This window comes from Anabrus simplex, chromosome 4, assembly GCF_040414725.1.
Source record: "Anabrus simplex isolate iqAnaSimp1 chromosome 4, ASM4041472v1, whole genome shotgun sequence".
Lineage (NCBI taxonomy): Eukaryota > Metazoa > Arthropoda > Insecta > Orthoptera > Tettigoniidae > Anabrus > Anabrus simplex.
The window spans coordinates 401201413-401220874 of NC_090268.1; the positions used below are offsets into that span (position 1 = coordinate 401201413).

At 38.2% G+C, this 19462-nt stretch overlaps 1 protein-coding gene across 2 annotated transcripts in view; it reads left to right on the forward strand.

Moving 5' to 3' along the window:
- Positions 1–16688, forward strand: part of LOC136872761 (uncharacterized) — a 92477-nt gene extending 75789 nt beyond the window's left edge. For both annotated transcript variants that reach the window (XM_067146591.2, XM_068227524.1), the window contains exon 2: positions 15960–16688. In XM_067146591.2, coding sequence (XP_067002692.2) covers positions 16107–16682 — 576 coding nt within the window. In that variant the 5' untranslated portion in view covers positions 15960–16106 and the 3' untranslated portion in view covers positions 16683–16688. The remainder of the gene's footprint in view (positions 1–15959) is intronic.
- The last annotated feature ends 2774 nt before the right edge of the window (positions 16689–19462 follow it).

Here is a 19462-nt window from a genome sequence, read left to right on the forward strand (position 1 = left end):
GCTAACTGGAGCCACCGGCAGTGCCAATGCACTAAGAGACTTTGTCTCATCACTAAAAATTGATGCCTGCTTGGCCATCATATCATATATTTGGAGTGTACAGATCGGGAAAGGGTAGCACTGACGCGGATTCGGAATTATTTGATAGGATAGTCAGCTATATGGGAAACGACATGGAAAGAAATGTCAATTGGGAAGGAAATGTGAACGACAGGAAGCATGACCAACAAATGGCAAATAAGTTAATATGGGAAGGACAGCTGATTCAGAAAGTGATGGAACCAACCAGTGGGAAAAATATCCTGGATGTGGTGCTGATAAAACCAGATGATGGCCAAGCAGGCAACAATTTTTAGTGATGAGACAAAGTCTCTTAGTGCATTGGCACTGCCGGTGGCTCCAGTTAGCCTACGCAGTGGCCTCCATGGTATGCACTAGCCAGCGTATTGGTAGGTGTGCTAGGTACCAACTGATGAGCCCACCCTAGCACACGAGGGCGAAACGCTGGCAACCAAGAATGAGCTCGCTGGAAAATTTATAATGTCCAATAAAGGACCATTTATATTGGTATTATAAATTTGCTCATTCAGGACAAATATTTCAGATTCCCTATGGGAAACAACATCTATATCACTGGAGTGTGTATCGTAGAGATAGGATAGGAAGGGTCGAAGGGGGAGTGTTCATTCTGGTGAAAGAAGAATTTGTAAGCTACGAAAAAGTAAAAGATGAGACACATGAAATTCTAGGTGTAAGGCTCATTTCTAAAGATAATAGCCAACTTGATATATTTGGAGTGTACAGATCGGGAAAGGGTAGCACTGACGCGGATTCGGAATTATTTGATAGGATAGTCAGCTATATGGGAAACGACATGGAAAGAAATGTGATTGTAGCGGGAGATCTGAATTTGCCAGATGTCAATTGGGAAGGAAATGTGAACGACAGGAAGCATGACCAACAAATGGCAAATAAGTTAATATGGGAAGGACAGCTGATTCAGAAAGTGATGGAACCAACCAGAGGGAAAAATATCCTGGATGTGGTGCTGATAAAACCAAATGAGCTCTATAGGGAAACTGAAGTAATAGATGGTATTAGTGATCATGAAGCTGTTTTTGTGGTAGTTCAAAATAAATGTGATAGAAAGGAAGGTCTTAAAAGTAGGACTGTTAGGCAGTACCATATGGCTGATAAAGCAGGCATGAGGCAGTTTCTAAAAAGAAACTATGATCGGTGGAAAAAGGTAAATAAAAATGTAAAGAGACTCTGGGATGGGTTTGTACCTTTAAGGGTAGTAAGGAATGGTAAAGACCCACCTTATTATAATAGAGAAATAAAGAGACTAAGAAGGAGGTGCAGACTGGAAAGAAATAGAGTTAGAAATGGCTGTGGAAGTAAGGAGAAACTGAAGGAACTTACTAGAAAATTGAATCTAGCAAAGAAGGCAGCTAAGGATAACATGATGGCAAGCACAATTGGCAGTCATACAAATTTTAGTGAAAAATGGAAGGGTATGTTGTATTTTAAGGCAGAAACAGGTTCCAAGAAGGACATTCCAGGAATAATTAATGAACAAGGGGAGTGTGTATGTGAGGATCTTCAAAAGGCAGAAGTATTCAGTCAGCAGTATGTAAAGATTGTTGGTTTCAAGGATAATGTCGAGATAGAGGAGGAGACTAAGGCCAAAGAAGTAATAAAATTTACATATGATAACAATGACATTTACAATAAGATACAAAAGTTGAAAACTAGAAAAGCGACTGGAATTGATCAGATTTCTGGGGATATACTAAAGACAATGGGTTGGGATATAGTACCATATCTGAAGTACTTATTTGATTATTGTTTGGTCGGAGGAGCTATACCAGATGAACGGAGAGTTTCTACAGTAGCCCCTGTGTATAAAGGAAAGGGTGATAGACATAAAGCTGAAAATTACAGGCCAGTAAGTTTGACATGCATTGTATGTAAGCTTTGGGAAGGCATTCTTTCTGATTATATTAGACATGTTTGTGAAATTAATAACTGGTTCGATAGAAGGCAATTCGGTTTTAGGAAAGGTTATTCTACTGAAGCTCAACTTGTAGGATTCCAGTAAGATATAGCAGATATCTTGGATTCTGGAGGTCAAATGGACTGTATCGCGATTGACCTGTCTAAAGCATTTGATAGGGTGGATCATGGGAGACTACTGGCAAAAATGAGTGCAATTGGACTAGACAAAAGAGTAACTGAATGGGTGGCTATATTTCTAGAAAATAGATCTCAGAGAATTAGAGTAGGTGAAGCTTTATCTGACTCTGTAATAATTAAGAGGGGAATTCCTCAAGGCAGTATTATTGGACCTTTATGTTTTCTTATATATATAAATGATATGAATAAAGGAGTGGAATCTGAGGTAAGGCTTTTTGCAGATGATGTTATTCTCTATAGAGTGATAAATAAGTTACAAGATTGTGAGCATCTGCAACGTGACCTCGAAAATGTTGTGAGATGGACAGCAGGCAATGGCATGTTGATAAACGGGGTTAAAAGTCAGGTTGTGAGATTCACAAATAGGAAAATTCCTCTCAGTTTTAATTACTGCATTGATGGGGTGAGAGTTCCTTTTGGGGATCATTGTTAGTATCTAGGTGTTAATATAAGGAAAGATCTTCATTGGGGTAATCACATAAATGGGATTGTAAATAAAGGGTACAGATCTCTGCACATGGTTATGAGGGTGTTTAGGGGTTGTGGTAAGGATGTAAAGGAGAGGGGATATAAGTCTCTGGTAAGACCCCAACTAGAGTATGGTTCCAGTGTATGGGACCCTCACCAGGATTACCTGATTCAAGAACTGGAAAAAATCCAAAGAAAAGCAGCTTGATTTGTTCTGGGTGATTTCCAACAAAAGAGTAGCGTTACAAAAATGTTGCAAAGTTTATGTTGGGAAGAATTGAGAGAGATTGGCGCGCGGCTGTGAGCTTGCATCCGGGAGATAGTAGGTTCGAATCCCACTATCGGCAGCCCTGAAGATGGTTTTCCGTGGTTTCCCATTTTCACACCAGGCAAATGCTGGGGCTGTACCTTAATTAAGGCCACGGCCGCTTCCTTCCAACTCCTAGGCCTTTCCTATCCCATCGTCGCCATAAGACCTGTCTGTGTCGGTGCGACGTAAAGCCTCTAGCAGCAGCAAGAATTGAGAGAAAGAAGAAGAGCTGCTCGACTAAGTGGTATGCTCCGAGCTGTCAGCGGAGAGATGGCGTGGAATGACATTAGTAGACGAATAAGTTTGAGTGGCGTTTATAAAAGTAGGAAAGATCACAATATGAAGATAAAGTTGGAATTCAAGAGGACAAACTGGGGCAAATATTCATTTATAGGAAGGGGAGTTAGGGATTGGAATAACTTACCAAGGGAGACGTTTAATAAATTTCTAGTTTCTTTGAAATCATTTAGGGAAAGGCTAGGAAGGCAACAGATAGGAAATCTGCCACCTGGGCGACTGCCCTAAATGCAGATCAGTATTGATTGATTGATGACTGAGTAACAGAAAAAATTGGTTTAGCATGTATCTGACTGTGGGTGGGTGTGGAAACTTGATGTTTGAGATCTCATTAAAATATTCTTGCCAGTATTTCAGGATTAGTAGAGCCTCCATGGCTGAGACGGCAGCACGTCGGCCTCCCACTGCTGGATACCGTGGTTCAAATCCCAGTCGTTCCATGTGAGATTTGTGCTGGATAAAGCGGAGGCCGGACAGGTTTTTCTCCGGGTACTCCAGTTTTCCCTGTCATCTTTCATTCCAGCAACACTCTCCATTCTCATTTCATAGCATCTATCAGTCATTAATAAATCACTTTGGGAGTGGCGACCCCATCGTACTAATAGCCTATATATGCTTCATTCATTCCATCCCTGACCCGGTCAATGACTGGAAAACAGGTTGTAGGATTTCATTTTCATTTCAGGATTATGGCTTTGTTCAGTAGTCACTTCTCATCTTGTCTTCACACATTTGTAGTGTTCAATGTCTTGCTTCCTATGTTCATGTCTTTGCCAGCTGGTAGATTTTCTTTTCTTCATCCTTTGTGTCCAGTTGTTTATACAGGTGATCATGTCGTGCTGCTGCAAGAGTCCTCTTGGCTTCCCTCTGTCAGTTGATTGTTGTTCAGCCAATTTTCACCAGTTTTCTGTGGATATTACATCTTGAATGCTGCCTTCTTCCCATTCACAGTTATGCCAGTTCATTTTATATGTGCTCCTCAGCTTCAGGTAAAAATCCCTTACTTGGCTGATAATCGAACCCAAAGGCCTCCAGGTACGAGGCTGGAAAGAAATGCTACAAGCCTACAAATTTTCAAGTCTGTAGATAGGAGTCTGAACATCCTGATGTGTTCAATCACAATGAGGAATTCCTCATAGTAGAACAAATGAGTCCAATTAAATGAGATCCACATTTGACTAACAAATGTGTGTGATGACAATGCCATTGACATCAGTACAGTCAGAAGATAGACAAAACACTTCCGAACTGGGAAAGCAAATATCATTAACAAACCTCAAAGTGGTCAGCCAGTGAATGCAGTGGCAAGACATCAATGATTGAATCAACACACTCATCAAAAACTGATGGATCACGACATGTGAGCTCTGCAACATAGTGGGTAAATAGTATGTGTTTGGTCCACCCTGTCAATACACTTTTTATAACTGAAAATTATTTATTCATACGTGTTTCAGGAACACAGTACATTCCCTTCATCAGTGAAGTGCAATCAAAGAATAAAATCAGTATATGTCTATCTTTAGTTTAGCCCAAAATTTAAAGAAATATTACTGTATACAATATAACTAGCAAGATACCCGTGCTTCGCTACAGCATTGTACTGAAATTTATAATTTAATGCTTATTGTTTTAGATACGTAATCCACCGAAATTTGCGATCTGACTCGTTTTCTGCACGAATCCGCCCAAAATTCGTGATCTGACTCGTTATCTAATAGATTACGGCAAGTTTCCTCCCATTTTTCAATCTTTCTTTCCAGCAATCGATTTTGTACTTCCTGGGCTAGTTCCAGGTATTCCACCCGGTCAGTTGGGTCCCTAATCTTTGCCATCTTTTCCTATAAGCATTTTTAATATGGATCAAATCCTTCAGGAGATCCAGCGCGGTGTCGTCTTGGGTGCCTTGGCGGTACTGAACCCGCGGCCGGACTGCATTCTTAGTCATTACCCGTCCAGGACCCGTTTCCAGTGCGGTCCGGAAATTTGACGATGGTCCAGAACATTATTATTATTATTATTATTATTATTATTATTATTATTATTATTATTATTATTATTATTATTATTATTATTATTATTATTATTATTACTACTATTATTATTACTGTTATTATTATTATTGATGTTCTGGACCGCACAGCAAGATGCAAGACCGCTACTTGGTGGTAAATTACATCTGCTGCCATTGTCATTGTTTACAATGTGACCAGCACCATTGTAGAGCGTAGGCAAGTGTGCGGGATTTCTGGCGATACGAATGTCATACTTCCGTGCATTATTGGACTTATTATAGAGGTGAACAATTTGACGGGCAGTCTCATTCCTATTGTTTATTTCAAATGTGTTAAAATTTTTATTTATATGTCAGGAGAATTTACTGTAATCTAAGAACATTCTCCGAAGAAAAAGATGGCTGTTGAAAACGAACCCAGGAAAGATTAAAAATGATTGGTTTATGATCAGAATAAGTACATCGAAAATCTACAGCCTGTTTCCAGTCATTCGACAGGTTCAGGAATGGAATGAATAAAGCCCCATCTAGCGGCGACAATAGGAATTTGCCGGCTCCCGAAGCACTCCCCTGGGGCAATGATCGATGAATGACAAATGAAATGAAATATTGTACAGTGTTGCTGGAATGAATGATGACAGGGAAAACCAGAGTATCCGGAGAAAAACCTGCCCCGCCTCCATTTTGTCCAGCACGAATGTCACATGGAGTGACCGGCATTTGAACCACGGAACCCAGCTGTGAGAGGCCGGTGTGCTGCCACCTGAGCAACGGAGGCTCCTTATAAGTACATTATGAACTGTAAAATCAATTGGTCTCACCTCCTTTTACACCCCACTGCCGTTAAGTTTATTTACCCCCCCCTCCAAAAAAAATTAAAAGAAGGCGTGTTTCTTTATGTTTAAAGGAGATTCCACACACCAATGTTCACGTCTATTACCTTCAGTTTTGAGATATAAGTATTCCCTTAAAAATAATTAACTTTTTTTCACTTCCTTTCACAGTCCCCCCCCCCCATGTGAATTTTCCGGCAAAAGATACTTGTTCCTTTAATAATAAAGGATCTACTAAATACCAATTATTATGACTCTAACTTCTTCAGTTTTTGATGTATGTGTCCTCATGAAAGGAATTCAACTCCTTTCCACTCCCGCCCCCCAAGATGGTTTCCCCCCAAAAACGCGTTTTTCTTTGTTTTCAAAGGAGATCCAAATACCAATTTTCATGTCTGTACCAACTTTAGTTTTTATTAGATGTATGTATTCTCATACAATTAAGTCAATTAATTTTTCAATTCATTCACACCCCCCCCCCCGCCCCCCCGCGCCCCCCCCTTCATTGTATTTTCCGAGAATACGTGTTTCTTTACTTTTAGAGCAGATTCCAAATATCAAATTTCACATCTGTAACATCTTCATTTTTGAGATATCAGTAGCCTAATTAAAAGTATTCAACACCATTTTCAGCCACCCAAGTGGTATTTCCGAAAACTAAAGATACATGTTTCTTAATTTTTAATAGAGATAAAAAGTACCATTTTTCACTTCTGTAACATGTTAAGTTTTTTGAGAAATACTATGGAAATTCTCATTTTAAAATTTCACCCCTTTTTAGTTCCCCTTAAGTGGAGTTTCCAAAAACAAATCACCTATGTTTTTTTACATTTAAAGGAGATTCCAAATACCCACTTTTTACGTCTGTAACATTTTACGTTTCTCAGATATTCTGTAGATATAGTCTTTCAAAACATTCACCCCAATTTGTCACTCCTGTTTAACCGCCATTAATTGAATTTTCCAAAAACAAAAAAAATACGTGTTTCTTTATTTATAAAGGAGATCCCATATACAAATTTTCAGTTCTGTAATATCTTCAGTTTCTGAGATATATGTATCCTCATTAAAGGAATTCAACCCATTATTCACCTTTTACATCCCTCCTATTGAGATTTGCAGAAAAAAAATACCTGTTCCTTTATTTTTAAAGGAGATTCTAAATACCAATCTTTACATCTGTAAACTTTTAAAGTTTTAAGATATAGACACATTCATTTTAAAAATTCACTCCCCTTTTCATCCCCCATTATTTGGATTTTCCAAAAATGAAAAAAATACCTGTTTCTTTATTTTTAAAGTAGATCCCAAATACCAATTTTCAGGTCTGTAATATCTTCAGGTTCCACCCTTCCTATTGGGATTCTCCGAATACAAAAAAAAATGTGTTTCTTTATTTTTAAAGGAGATTCTAAATACCAATTTTTACATCTATAAACTTTAAAAGTTTTGAGAAATAGATACACTCATTTTAAAAATTCACCCCCTTTTCACCCCCCCCCCATTAATTGGATTTTTCAAAAACAAAAAAATACGTGTTTCTTTATTTTTAAAGGAGATCTCAAACACCAATTTTCAGGTCTGTAATATCTTCAGTTATTGAGATATAAGTATCCTCATTAAAGGCATTCAACCCTCTTTTTACCCTTTTTCACCCTTTTTCACCCCTTTTCACCCCTTTTCACCCCTCCTATTGGGATTTTCTGAAAACAAAAAAAATATGCATGTTTCTTTATTTTTAATGAAGATTCTAAATACCAAATTGTACATCTGTAAACCTTATAAGTTTTGAGATATAGATGCACTCATTTTAAAAATTCACCCCCCTTTTCACCCTCCCATTAATTGGATTTTCCAAAAACAAAAAAATACGTATTTCTTTATTTTTAAAAGAGATCAAAAGTACCAATTTTTAAGTCTGTAATATCTTCAGTTTCTGAGATAAAAGTAACGGTATCCTGATTAAAGGCATTCAACCCCTTTTTCACCCTTTTTCACCCTTTTTCACCCTTTTTAACCCCTTCTGTTGGGAATTTCTGAAAACAAAAAAACATGTGTTTCCTTATTTTTAAAGAAGATTCTAAATACCAATTTTTACATCTGTAAACTATTAAAGTTTTGAGATATAGATACACTCACTTCAAAATTTCACCCCCCATTTTCGCCCCCTTAGCGACAGAATATCCAAAAATCCTCTCTTAAGGAGCACCTACATCTTAATATGAATATATCCCCAAAATTTTATTTCTTTATGTCCAGTAGTTTTGGCTGGGCGATGATGAATCTGTCAGTCAGGACAAGTTATTTTATATATATATATATATATATATATATATATATATATATATATATAGATTCACCATGAAAATCCACAGCCTGTTTCTAGTCATTCAACTGGGTCAGGAATGGAATGAATGAAGCCCCTCTCTAGCGGCGAGGAGAGGAATTGTGCCAGCTGCCGATGCCTGTCACATTCCTCTGGGGCAATGAATGATGAATGGCAGATGAAATGATATTGGAGAGTGTTGCTGGAATGAAATATGACAGAAAACTGGAAAACCCGGAGAAAAACCTGTCCCGCCTCCACTTTGTCCAGCACAAATCTCACATGGAGTGACTGGGATTTGAGCCACGGAACCCAGCAGTGAGAGGCCGGTGTGCTGCTGCTTGATCCACGGAGGCTCTCATAATTCACCATATCAATGAATAAACAAACATTAATGAAATATTATGAAAATTATCATTACATAGAATTTTAATATTTTGATGATGTTGAATGAGAATACCCAAATATAAATTTAATATCTTCATTTTTTATCTTTTCCTTCTTTTTTTTTCTTTTCTTCCTTAAATGATTAAACACTAGTTCATATAATGGGTTCCCATCTGTACTTCTTTCATTTAAACTTGATTCAAAGTGATTTTTTTGAGCAAGCTACATTTCTAAACTTTCTAAAACATTAATTTTTTTCCCCTTTTGGCTAAATGTATTAATTCCATGTCACTAGAAATCTCTGTGAATTTATTATTCTTTTCAACCATATGCTCTCCCATTGCCGAATTCTTTTATGTTTGACTGCATTAACATGTTCTTTATACTGTACCAGGAAAAGTTTTTGGGGAAAGGGCATGAGTAGGACCTCAGGGTGTGGAACTTGGTTTTGGAGCCGATACAGAGTAGGATAGACTCGCAGAGCGAATAATAGATGGTTAAAAATTTTTTTTAAACAATTTATTAATTCTTCACCCTGCAATATGATTGTTGGACTCAAATCTGGCATTGAAAGTAAAAGTTTGAACGTAATCTTCCTGAATTCTGTTCATGAAAATTAAATGAATATCACTGATTCCAAAGTCTTTCATATGTAAGAATACGAGGTATTAGATTTCCACCTAAAGTCTTTCTAAATATGAGCACACACTTGTAATTGCAAATTGACATGAGAAATTAAATTTCTGTTAAAAGTTTTCAGTTTTTCAGTTTATAAACCTTGATGTATAGCACACTTGAAAAGCCTAAAGTCTTTCTATGAGATATGAAAATTAAAATTGAAAATTAAATTAATCACTTCTGAGAAACTATGAGAACTCTGAAATATTTGTTCATACGCGGCACTGAAGTTTCCACTGTTCAAAATTAATGAGAAAATTTTAGTCAGTTTGTTACTACTCACTTAATGAAAGAAATGTTGAAGGATGGACATCTGGAATGTTCCGTGGAGAATCAGGATCGGCGATGTTCCCTTAACACACCATGTTGACGTCCCCCGATGAGGTGATGATAGCTGGAACTGGATTGTGTAGAATTGCAGCTCGTTAAGGTGATTTTTCACACACGGAAAATTCACTTGGTGCGAGTAGTTATCACTGACACTGTCATTTACTGTTGAACACAGTTTATAGCGTAATTGAACTTTAAGATGTTAAATGAATAATCACAGTCCTTCCTGTGTGAAATACTATTTAAAGTCGTTACTGAAAACGTCCATAATTACACAGTTCACACTTGAAAAAGGCAAATCATAGTCTATAATCACAGTCTTTGAACACGGTCATTAAGTCACTAAGGATTATTTTCTGATTATCTTGTTATTATAACATCATATTACCTCAGTAAAGTTCTTAGTATTCACCCAGATTACTACTGTAAGTCGTATACTAATATGGCATGAATAAAGTTCAATACTCAAAAAGAAATGAGTTCTGGTAATTCTACACATTAGTTTCTGTAGAAGTTCAATATCATGTGAAGTAAACTGAGTCTACACGTAATGATATATTCTGTGAACGTTAAATATTTGGTATTTGCACTTCAATAAGTTTCACTCGTATTATATTCTCAAATGTCTTTAGAATTAGACTGTAGTCGCGACGCGATGTACTAAATACAGTGCGACGTCTTTTATAATTTTGTCGGCGATATAACTTCGTGTTCCGGAAACGCGACGGCAAGTACTTTCACCGTGACTGCGCGGACATACTGTACAAGGGTCGGTCCCTCCTCTGTCTCACTCACACACATCTGTGTACTGCCCTGCTCTGCTTGTTAGCCTTGACATATATATACCGGCGCTGGGAGGGGTAGTTCTCTTGGCCATGTGACCGTGAGTGTATAATTTTCTTAGACTTTAAATTATTATAACTCAACAACCATGGGATGGATTAATTCGAAATTCACAGGGATTAACTTTTATGACGTCCGCTACAATTCAGCGTTTGTCCCGTTGAAATTGGTTAAGGCGTTGAAAAGCTTGCGAAAAGAAAATTCTTTTCGAGAAATATCTCAAGGGGAGGTGACCTTCGAGCGACAGGTGACGTCACTTGACTTCGCCAAGTGCACTCGTGAAGTCTGGCACATGCTGGAACATTCCTTTATTTAAATGTTCGTACGTCGGACGGATATTTTATGCTGGAATAACGTTTCTTTCGATTGATATGGGCCAGGACATAGGCTTTTCTGGTACAATACCTTATAGCCAAACATCTTCCAGACTGTCCTATGTATCGCTGCCTAAATGTTTGGCATGTCAGTTTGTAAATTCCTTCCTGACTTACCAGTATTAAATGTACATTTATTTTCAATTTTATCTGAATTGAAAATTATCCTATTAGTATTATTAACAGTTTTGTATGCAATATTGAAGTTCTTTATTCTGAAAATTTTGGCTAGTTGTTAAGAGTACTTATTTTGATAAGTTAGTACTGCAAATTTCTTTTTATCCTTTTGATTTTTAACTAAAGTTGTTTTTGGTTCATTTTTCACTTTATTTATCATTCTGTTAATAAATTCTCTAGAGTATCCATTGTTATGAGCAATTTGGTGGATTATGTTTATCTCTCGGTTTATCAGCATAGTGGGTATTCAAATAAACACAATGGGTTGTTTAATGTGTCCACCTTGTCAATTTTTATTAATACAGCTGAACCTAACTTATACGTATATCAAGGGGAAGAGAAAAAACTACTTGTAACTCAGAATTACTTAGAAATCAGACTTATGCAATACATCACATGTTTACTGAAAAACCATGGAATAGACCTACATGTGTAAATCCTTGCAAATAACAATACATTAAGACATAAAATATTATTTTGAATTTGGCCCAGCCTTAAAGAAATCAGATAGTTTGGCTTGTTTCACTTTTCTTGCAATAAGAGTATAAACCTCCTTTAGCAAATTTGGTAATGCATTCAAAGCATTTTCACTACAACTTTTCGCACTTAACACTTCACTCAGTTCAGGTGTCCAGATTCAAGTCGTTATCATCATCTCCAATGTCACTATCACTTGTAGCTGGTCCATCTCCGCCGCGTTGTTGGCATACATCAGCAATAACCTCTTCATCCGGTAGTTCTCCACATACAGCCAGATTGTCATCAAAATGCACAAAAGTATCGAATTCTATTTGTTATACACCCTCCGGTAGCGTTAGCTCATTGCCAGACAAAACGTCGTCCCCATAATCATAGAGGCAGTCTCTTCTCATCAGACACCAGCTTTGCGGAAACAGTTGCCAATTGTGGAGGATGACACCTGCTTCCAGGCAGCCGAAATAAAGTCCATGGCTTGTAGCAAATTAATGGAGAGAGGTTAATTTCCTGCATCACTCAGTGTTATTAAATGTTGAACCAGCATTTTTCTATAATGCACTCTTAAATTTGCAATGAAGCCCAAATCAAGCGGTCGTAGAACACTGGTACTGTTAGGAGGGAAAAATTCCATTCGGACATTCTCCAGAACAATTTGAGGTGGATGTGCTGCACATCGATCCATAAGAAGAAGAATCTTCTTCTGTTTCTTTTTCATTTTAATGTCCAGTTTTTTCAACCACTGTTCCACTGGATTCATATTCCTTAGGTTTTGTTTTCGCATCCTTAAAACACCTTGGATTCTTCGATTTTCCTATCACAAGTGGAGGAAGTTTGTCAGATCCATCTGCGTTGGTGGCGAGAACTACTGTTACACGAATTTTACTTTCCTTCCCTCCATGGCATGAGTCACCTTTTTCAGCTAATATTTTATTAGGAAGGAGATTGTAGAATAGGCCGGTCTCTTCACAGTTGTAGATGTTTGGAGGCTGATAATCGCTTACGATACCCGGCAGAACCTCTTCTTTCCAGTGTTGCACCCTGACGTCGTCTGCAGATTTTGAGTCATCGCAAATTGTTCTCCCTGTGATCCCATGACGATCTTTAAATCCTTGCAACCATCCTGATGAAGCCTTGAAAGCAGCAGTGATACTCATCATTTTAGCTTTTGCCTTTGCCTTCAGCATGTCTCCACTAATTGGTAGAGCTGCAGCCCGCTTTTGCTTTTGCTGGAACCATGTGAAAAGTGCTTTCTCCAAATCTACGTACCATCCTTCTTGCTGACGGCTGCGCTTTGCTGATTTTGAACCCAGTTTTAAGAACTCATCCAAAATAGCGTTTCTTTTACTGATGACTGTACATAGCATGGTATAAGCAATCCCTAAGGCTGAAGCGATTTCAGTTTTTGTTTTGTGTGGATTAGCGTCCACTTCTCGTATATTATCTTTTCCCTTTTCTGTTCTCCATGGCTAATCAAAAACAACTGAATGACAAAACTATTGTTCAACAGTAAACACCAGATACCGGCATCGTGGACATTTTATTCTCCGTTGTTCCCACGAAAGATGTTCTCATGTTCAAACAAATTTACTGTATTTTATTTTGTTTCCGCACCGAAACCGCCCACTTTGTTTGTAATGTACCTTAATCTTTGGCGGCAAATGACAAAGGTAGAGGAGGAGTGAAGGGGGATTCGTAGTTGTTAAGCCGCCAGTAAGTAAGGGTCAACAATGTCACTCGGCGAAACTCTGCGTTCTGTTTCAGCACTGAAACCCGATCACTCTACTTCTGCCTACGTCGACAAAGATGGAACTGAGTAAATACAGTAGTTTCTTTTTAAAAAGCACATTCTCATTACAGTTACACAAAACTCAGTTATATTTCACTGGCAATACATATAACAGCGAATTACGTATAAACGGATTACGTATAAATAAGGTTTAATTAACACGCTTTAAAATTATATTTTGTCGGGACCTAAAGGAAATTATGTACAAATGCGAATTATGTAGAACAGAGTTACGTACAAAGCAGGTTTATCTGTATATAGTTAGATTACCATTACTAGACTCACTATGTTAGACTGTTAGACTAGTTAGTTAGACTAAAATAATTAGACTAACTATAAATATTGACAGGGCAGACCCATAACCCATTGTGGTTTTTTTAATGATCTCAGTCAATACGGACCAATATAAGGCCAAAAAAATGGTCAAATCTGTTGATTCGTAGTGGGTATTGGAAAACTTGTTGTGATCAACATCATTAAGGAGCTTGGTTACAGGAAGGTTTGCTCCTAGTCGGTCCTGAAAATGTTGACTGAAGAGCATAACGAGTCTTGGAAAGACATCTCTTATGCATAGTGACAGGAGATGGGACATGTGTCGACCATTACAATCCAGAGATAAAGAGACAATCAATGGAGTGACAGCATGAGATTTCAGTGCACAAGAAGAAGAAATTCTAGAGCATATTTTCTGTTGGTATAGTCATGGTGATACTGTTCTGGGACAAGATGGTGTGTTGTTTATGGATTAGATGGAGAGAGATAGCACCATTAACTCAGAGAGGAATGTGGAAGTACTAAAGAAGCTGAAAGCATACATTCACAGAGATTGATCTGAAAGAAACATGGATGATATCCCACTGCTGCATGTTAACTTAAGACCCCATGTTAGTCTTCACACAAGGAAAGAAAATGCAAGATTGGGATGAACTTTTCTTCCTCATCATACACTTAGCCTGGATTTGGTACCTTCAGATAATTTTCTTGGCCACTTAAGGGATGAGCATTGTTTTTTACATTTTACTGACACCAAAGGACTGAAAGAAACTGTTTGTGCTGATGTCTGGAAATGCAACAAGGAATTTTACAAGGTTGGGACATGGGGTCTTGCTCACGGGTAATACAAGTGAATAGAAACTTTGGCAACAATGTGAAGATTAGACAGAATATTCATGAAAGATACAAGAGTATTTCAGGTAAATGCCTGAAAATTAGCTATAACAATTCTTGAGAAACAAAATAGGAGGAAATACTCCTAGTGTATTACACACACACTCACTGCCACAGCCAAAAAGTTCATGGACTGGTGCCCACAGAGTAGGCAGTCATGCAGGACAGCGTACACTTACACAGTTCCACATCGAGTCTCTAATTACTTCTCACTAAGTACGTCTGCCAATATTGATATAGCTGTTAGAAACACTACTGAAAGATATTGGCAGGAAGGTCCTGTACAGCCGCTTTTGTGGAGTAATGTTCTTAACAAGAAATCTATGCCCATGTATCTTTGCTTCAGCTATTGAGATTATACAGTATAAGTTTTTGTGGCAGTCAAAGAGATCTCTGGTCCAATCTTTAATTAAATTTAAATTAAATTTCAAGCTGGGAAAGAGAAAGAAATCACACAGTGAGGAATCAGGCAAGTACAGAGGGTGTGGCAAAATGGTGACCTGTTATCTTGCAAGTTGCTCTTGGACAAGCACAAAGTGATGTGCAGGGATGTTGTCATGTAACAATAGCCACAACTCAGGTTGTTTGCGATGAATTGAATTTCTTCTTCTTCTTCTGGTTGTTACTTGTGGGACAAACTCCATGTGCACAGTTCTCAATAAGTCATAAAACAGTTCAAGCATCACCTTACATTTTGACCTGTCTTGTAAGAGTTTTTATTGTTGTGGTGATGTATGTAATTAATGCTTCATCATCTAAAATATTTTGCAAGTGGATTTACCTAATTTTTGGCAGTATTTGATGTTTCCTCATTGCTCAAACTGCAACATTCTCACATTCTGCTACTTGCATTCAATTACCCTTTACAGCAGAGGCTGTTGTTCTGTGTACTGTATATACCCAACTGCTTCTTGTTGGGATGAGAGAAGAACTCTCATGACACCATCCCATAGTGCAATCTATCCATTTTAGAGCACCACAGTGATACTATGCGGCCAGTCTACAAACTTAATGATTGTACTGCATACAGTATATGCATATAGAAATATGAGCCAGGTACAGAAACAGATTGAAAGATTATTGTTAGAGTTTCATATTGTGCTGGTGCTGATCCTCTTCATTGAATTACATATGTATCAACATAGAGAGTTATTTTGAACACAGGAATTTTAATTTAAGTTAATAGAATATCATTCTCCTGAACTATATTATGAGTCTATTCTGTTATCCTACTATGTGTCAGTCAATCAACGTAAATCTTTGACATAAATATGAGGTAAATTTTGACTGTTCTAGGAGTACGATGATTACGAGGGATGTCCCCAGGAAGTCTGTCCACCAGCAAGATCTCGGCCTTGTCTGAGACAAGATGTTAATGTGTGTCCAGCATTCTCGGGTGGAAGGTGCCCCAGTGCAACGAGTCGACGAGTAAGAATAGTTGGAATGGGTGGTGATGATGATGATGATGACGATGATAATGAAGACTCTAGTGATGAGGCTGCTGGTAGCCTGCCAAAGCCTGTGCAACGCATTCTTGATCATGCAGCTAGAAGAAGAAAGAAAGTATCCCGTGTGAAACTCTTCGATGCTGCTGTCACGACTGAACTAAAGAATTTGAGAAGCAGTAAGGTACATCAAGTTCACCCAATGGCACGTAAGATAGTGGAAGATACTCGGGCAGCATATGATAAGAAACCACATTCAGCAAGCTTATTAGCCAGTCTTGAGAGCAGTAAGTCCTGGCTCAAGATAGGTGCAGAGTTCCGAAAAGATCGAGACTCTGATTTCCAACGAGCAGTGGAGAGATTGGCTCGTGCTGAAGCATCGTGTCACTTCGATGGTGCTGTACGGGCTGCTGAGGCAGCTGCAGCAAAAGCTCCTCCAGAGCTTCGTGAAGAGGCAGCTCTTGAGGGTGCCCGCAACTACCAGGCCATGATCATGGACTCGTTCCAAGGAAAGCTGCCTGGCCCCAAACCTGTTGAGGTATTGGGCTACATTGGTATTACAGGTCCCAAATGAAAATAAAGCACCACATTTTGAAAAAATTCTGATGTGTTTGTATTTTTTATATGTGCTTCAGATATTGTTAAATTGTTTTGTATTTTATATGTTTATTAAATTTAAATCATGGAATAAAAAGTAATTGATGAGTTATTTGATGGTTTATCAACTGAAGATTTCTGTAAGTAACAAATCTTGTTCTTACTAATGCCTTGTAACTTTAAAGCTAACTTAAATATTCAATTTCTTTACAATAAAAGTTTATTATTTTCCTCCAATTTGAAACTGCCTAGGATCTTTTGCCGTCTGACTGTTTGCAACACTTAAAGCAGCCATGGAGGTTTATTACCTCTTAAATTGTGTACTCGCCAGGTGGACGAAAGCAAATCAGTGAGGTCTCACATCAGGACGAACCTATCAACTTCATCACACTGCATGTGGATTAGCAAATATTCCAGTGTTGATCCGTATTTTCCAGCATTCTTTACATCTCTCTGGGGTGTTGAGTCAACATCCATGTATCCATACATGCCATATTTTCCTGCCACAACTACTTGTACTACCAGCACCACCACTACCTCCATTGCCACCTTCGGACAATTCGCCGCAGACACCGCTGCTGTTGTTTTCCATACAGCACTGATGTTCAGCCATACAGCTCCGAATTACGATGTCCGCTTTCTACCAGCTCATCATCCCTACATTTCACAAGCACCATCCATGAGGAGGGTCCCTCGACCAGCCCACAGAGAGGATTCTACAACATTATTGAGGTCACTTTGCAGTTGCTCACAATCTTGTAACTTATTTATTACTCTATAGAGAATAACATCATCCGCAAAAAGCCTTACCTCTGATTTCACTTCTTTACCAGTGGCGGCTTGTTTGGGATGCACTAAGGCGCGCACCCCCCATGGGGTTCCATTAAATTCAGGAATTTTAATCTTAAATGTTAACAAGGGAAATATTTTACTATAAGATTATTATCAAGGGTGTGAGTTGTACTGTACTGCAGCCCGATGCACTGCTTGCCCTGTGCAGGAGGGCGCTCTCTCATAGCGGACCAAACACTCCGAGTCTCACTTGACTGGCCTTGAGGGAGCCTATCGGAGGCACAGTAGAGATGTGTTGTTCTAACGGAGATTCCAGCGCGTTTCTGCTGCTGCCTATCATTGCAGCCAACCTACCCAAAACATTGGTGATTTGATTTCTATTTAACAGAGGTCAGTTTGTGCCATTTCTCTCCTGAAACTAGGAACTATTTTACTGAGGCACTTACCTGAGTTGAATGTGCTGGTATATATTTAAAATAGTCTTGTAATATTTAGGATTATTGACTAACGAAACGAATAACGACTGTAACTACTGTCTCCTCGCACTTGACTCATGTTGGCCATACTCATCGGAGAGCGCTTTGTGTTGATAAATGATCTTGTGAGGTTACTGTGACAAGGTGAAATTAGGAGAAAGGTTGTGATTTATATGTAGGCGTAGTGTTATGTTTGCACTTCGTACAGTATGATTACCATCGAACATATTACAGAACTAATGTTTTCTTCTCTTTCTATCGAGAAGAAAGTCGAACTGAAGGAGTGGTAGGCCGACACCAGACTTCTCGTTGAAAAAATCGGAGACCAAGAAAAATGAAAATAGGGCTTTCCAAAGACAAATTAATTCTCTTGATGTATATAACAAGAACTCATGGATATGTGGAAGTGATATCTCAGAAACCGTTTACTGATTTCCTTGCCTGCTATTCTCCCATTCTAGGAAAGGAGATAAACGGATCACCACAGGGGTAAGTGATATCAAGCATATTAATGAGAAAATTAAAAAGCATGAAAGATCCCAAGAACATATCACTAGTACCATGGACTTTGAAATGCTTGGTAAAGTCAATGTCGTGTCTTATTTAAGTGATCACTACAGTGAAACTATTCGTAAACATAATTCGATCGTGGACAAGAACAGGCAAATATTAAAGAGACTCATCACTTGCGTATGTTTTTGTGCAGAATTTTGAACTGCCACTCCAAGGCCACAATGAAGAAGATAATTCTTTGAATCCAGGTGTATTTAAGGGATTAGTTAACTTCACGGCTGATCTGGATAGCGTAATGAAGCAACACTTAGAAACAGCTAGTGTATTTAAAGGAACATCAAAGATGATTCAAAATGACATTTAAGTTGCATGCTGGCAGTGTGTAGGGAGAAAATATCTCAACAGATTAAAGAGGCTGAATTTCTTGGTATACAGTGTGATGAAACAAGCGACATCTCGAACCATCAATGAAGCTCATATCTTTGAATCTCGAATCATTGTCAATTGGTAATTGTTTTAAGATACCTTCACGACGGCTCGGTACATGAAAGATTCTGGGGATTCTTTTATCCATCTGACAAATCAGCGAGTGGAATAACAGAAACCTTATTGGAACAGATTAATCCCCTGGTAGGCCATTCCCGTGATAAGTTGATTGCACAGAGCTATGATGGAGCCCATGTTTTTAGTGGCTCTCTTGGTGGAGTTCAGGCAAAGGTTCGTGAGTACTATCTGTACGCTTAATCTTATCATGGAACAATCAACAAATCAAATTCCTAAAGCGAGGATTTTCTTTTCAAATTTATCAGTGATACCTGCATTCTTTTTGAATTCATCTCAGAATTGGATTTCCTCAAAAACATTGTTAAGAAGAAAATGCTGAAAGTTGTACTAACACATAAGAACTGTGAACATGGTGTATGAAAACAGAGAAAATCTAATAGATTGCCTTGAAGAAATTGAAGAGAAATGTACA